This window comes from Tamandua tetradactyla, chromosome 7, assembly GCF_023851605.1.
Source record: "Tamandua tetradactyla isolate mTamTet1 chromosome 7, mTamTet1.pri, whole genome shotgun sequence".
In the NCBI taxonomy this organism is placed as follows: domain Eukaryota; kingdom Metazoa; phylum Chordata; class Mammalia; order Pilosa; family Myrmecophagidae; genus Tamandua; species Tamandua tetradactyla.
This window is the reverse complement of record NC_135333.1, coordinates 124,410,415-124,413,295: the sequence shown is the minus strand read 5'-3', so window position 1 is coordinate 124,413,295 and position 2,881 is coordinate 124,410,415. Positions and strand designations below refer to the sequence as shown.

At 63.2% G+C, this 2,881-nt stretch overlaps 1 protein-coding gene across 1 annotated transcript; it reads right to left on the bottom strand.

Annotated features, from left to right (window-relative positions):
• Positions 1-1,214: 1,214 nt before the first annotated feature.
• Positions 1,215-2,293, bottom strand: NXPH4 (neurexophilin 4). Its single transcript, XM_077168274.1, has 2 exons — positions 2,265-2,293; positions 1,215-2,183 (listed from the first exon to the last, which is right to left on the bottom strand). The coding sequence occupies exons 1-2, from the start codon at positions 2,291-2,293 to the stop codon at positions 1,226-1,228; spliced, it is 987 nt and encodes a 328-aa protein (XP_077024389.1). The 3' UTR covers positions 1,215-1,225.
• Between the last annotated feature and the right edge of the window lie 588 nt (positions 2,294-2,881).

Sequence of the window (2,881 nt, the reverse complement as noted above, 5' to 3'; positions counted from 1 at the left end):
ATCTCCTCATCCCAGGCCTCCCTCCCTCCTTCATCCGTCTGCAAACTCAGCGCCCACGAAATTAGGAAGGAAAAGGAAGATCGATTACTCCAGATGCTGCAACCCTCTTCCGCCTCCCCCCTACCTGCCGCCACCCGCCGGCCCCGCGGAGCTTAGCAGGTTGTCAGCGCTCTGCCTATGCTGTCCCTGCATCTCTATTCGATTCAAGGCCGTGTGTATCTCCTTTCCCGGACTGGATTCTCCAGAATCGACCACTGGTTCGTCCCTTCTCGGTCTAACCCCCGTCGTGTCTGCTGCAGCTTCACTCCCCCCGCCTCAGGGAAGAAAATGCTCGGCTTAGGCTGTACCCTTACCCATACGGTCGCCCTCATCTCGCTCTTGGATGACCTTCAAGGCTGTAACTCAAAGCAATATTTGCCTCAGTTTCCCCACAAACCACCGAGGGAGGAGGCCTCAGCCAGGTCTCTGCCAGACATAAGCCCACATCGTCGCCCTTCCCTTCCCTACAAAGGTCTCACACAGACACCTTATTGGATTTCACTTTATTTTGTTCCCTTTCCCGTCCATTTTGGCGTAGAAAAAATATCACCGAGAGGAAGCAGCCAGAGAGGAACAGGTGGAGCTGGACTGCGGGGACAGGAGGGAGACGGGCAGAGGGTAGGCCCCGGGTGGAGTGCCTCTGCCAGCTCTGCTTGGGCTACCCTAGTCAAGGTTGGGGGACAAGGGGACAGGCTTATAGCAGACAGGGGAGGGGCCATAGGCCGGAGTTTATAGGCGGCCAATCTTTATCAGAGGACAGGGTGCCATGGGAGGACAAGCGCCTGGGGGTAAATCAGGGTGGGATGTGGCTGCCAGACCAGGCGTTATTAAAGCTGAGAGCAAAGGGAACGCCCAGCCCAGCGCTGGGGGCGCAAGGGGACCACGTGTAGATAAAGGGGACGCTGGAACGGCCTAACCTGGGCTGCGCTGTTACCCCTCCACTCTGAGGTGTGGTCGAGAGGGCTACCCCAGCCTCGTGGGTATTCCTCATAAGGAAAAGAACACCCACGCCGGCTGGTGGTCCCCGGACGGCTGTTCCCTCCGCCCCGGAGCAGAAGGGGTGAGCGCGGGCGCAGGAGGGCGGGGCGCGGGGAGGGGTCCCACCAAGCCAGGCCGGGATTTGGCTGAAAGCTCGGGGCGGGGGGGGGGGGGGGGGGGGGGGGGGGGGGGTCGGGGGCAGAGCGCCCTATCCAAAGTAGGGGTGCTCGCTCTGGAAGTTATAGTCTGGGCACACCTTCTGCACAAGTTTGTAGTCAAAGCTGAGGAAAGAGACGAAGATACAGATGACTTTGAAGGGCTTGGCACAAAGCCAGGCGGCCTGGCTCTGCGTGTGTTCGGTGAAACACACCTGCGACGGGTCGTACAGGCACGGGCGGTGCTTGCGCGCGCGGTTTGTCTTCTCATACTCCACGTGGCAGTTGAAAGCTCGTGACTCTTTGGCCCCGGGCACTCCCAGCGTGCCCCCGAGTGGACCCGTCAGCGCGCCCCCGAGTGGGCCTCCTAACCCGGGTCCCGCCGCCGCCATCCCCAGCGGAGGTCCCAGCCCCGGGAGCACTCCCTCCAGAGCCAGCGTGGACTGCAGAGAGTGGGGAGCCGGCCCGGGCAACCAGACGCCCCCAAACTCGACACGCTTGGAGGGCGGCACGATGCTGACGCTGAGGTTGCCCAGGCTGGACGAATTGTGGCGGAAGTACACGCTGAAGGTGCCGTTGACGTGGTCCACGATCTTGCCGGTCACGAGCAGCGAGAACTTGAGGGTGTGCACTCGGAAGTAGAAGTCCCCCCAGCCGAAGATCTTCTTGGCGCGGGCCGCTTTGATGGACGGCTTCCGCTTGCTGCGCTGCACAGGCAGCGCCCCGGCGGCCCCCGCCCGGGCCAGCGCCCCGGTGTGGTTAGCGAGCCAGGCCCAGCTCCAGGCGCGGGCAGAGCCCAGGCCGTCGGGAGAGTTGGGCGCAGGGAGCCGCTGGCCAGGGGCGCCCCCTCCGGCAGCGGCGGGGCGCAGCTCCAGGTACCGCGGCCTCCCGGACTCCGTTATCTGGGCGGTGACGCCCTGTAGACGAAGAAAGAGGAGGATAGACGGAAGCTGGGTTTGTCCCTGGCCACCCCGCCCACGCCCTGCCCGTGCCAATCCCTTTCCACAGCCGCTAGGAGACCAAATAGAATCGCGCAGTCGAGAGCTTAAAAGACTTTGCCCCTTTCCAACTATGTGGTCTCGGCCAAGTCACTTCCTCTGCCCAGGCCTCAGCTTGCACATCTGTGAAATGACACCCTAGCTTGGCTCCTGGTTGGTTCGAGGTAATGTGCCAGCAAGAAGCTATAGTGCTTCGTGAGACAGTGGCCACTGTCAACATCCAGCATCGAGAAAGAGGCGTGAAGACCTTCGGTGCTTCTGCCGCGACTACGGACGCCCCACCCCGGCCCAGCCCCGAATCCAGTGCAACGAGGTGGCGCGGGAAGCCCATTGAGCGACGGGAAAGAGTCCAGAGTCAGGCTCGGGTTGAGGCTTGGGGACCAAATGAGCACCCCCCCCCCCCCGCCTCCACACCTCCTGTTGTGGTGGACGCCGCCTGGTGGTCCTTCCCTGGGCTCGGAGGCGGCTGGAGAAACTGTCCCCTGCCCGCTCCCGCCCATCTCCAGGCGTCTCAGGTGGCGGCCGATCAGGGAGACAGCGCGGGCGCGAGTACAAGATGGATCGAGAGGCGGGAGCGGCCGGGCCAGGCCCGGGCCATCAATTATCTGGGAGCGGGGCGGGGGCGGGCGGGGAGGTGGCCAGTTATGAAGGAGATGGGGACAGCGCCAGAGGAAGAAATATGGAGATGCAGCGCCAGAGAGGAAGAGGGAG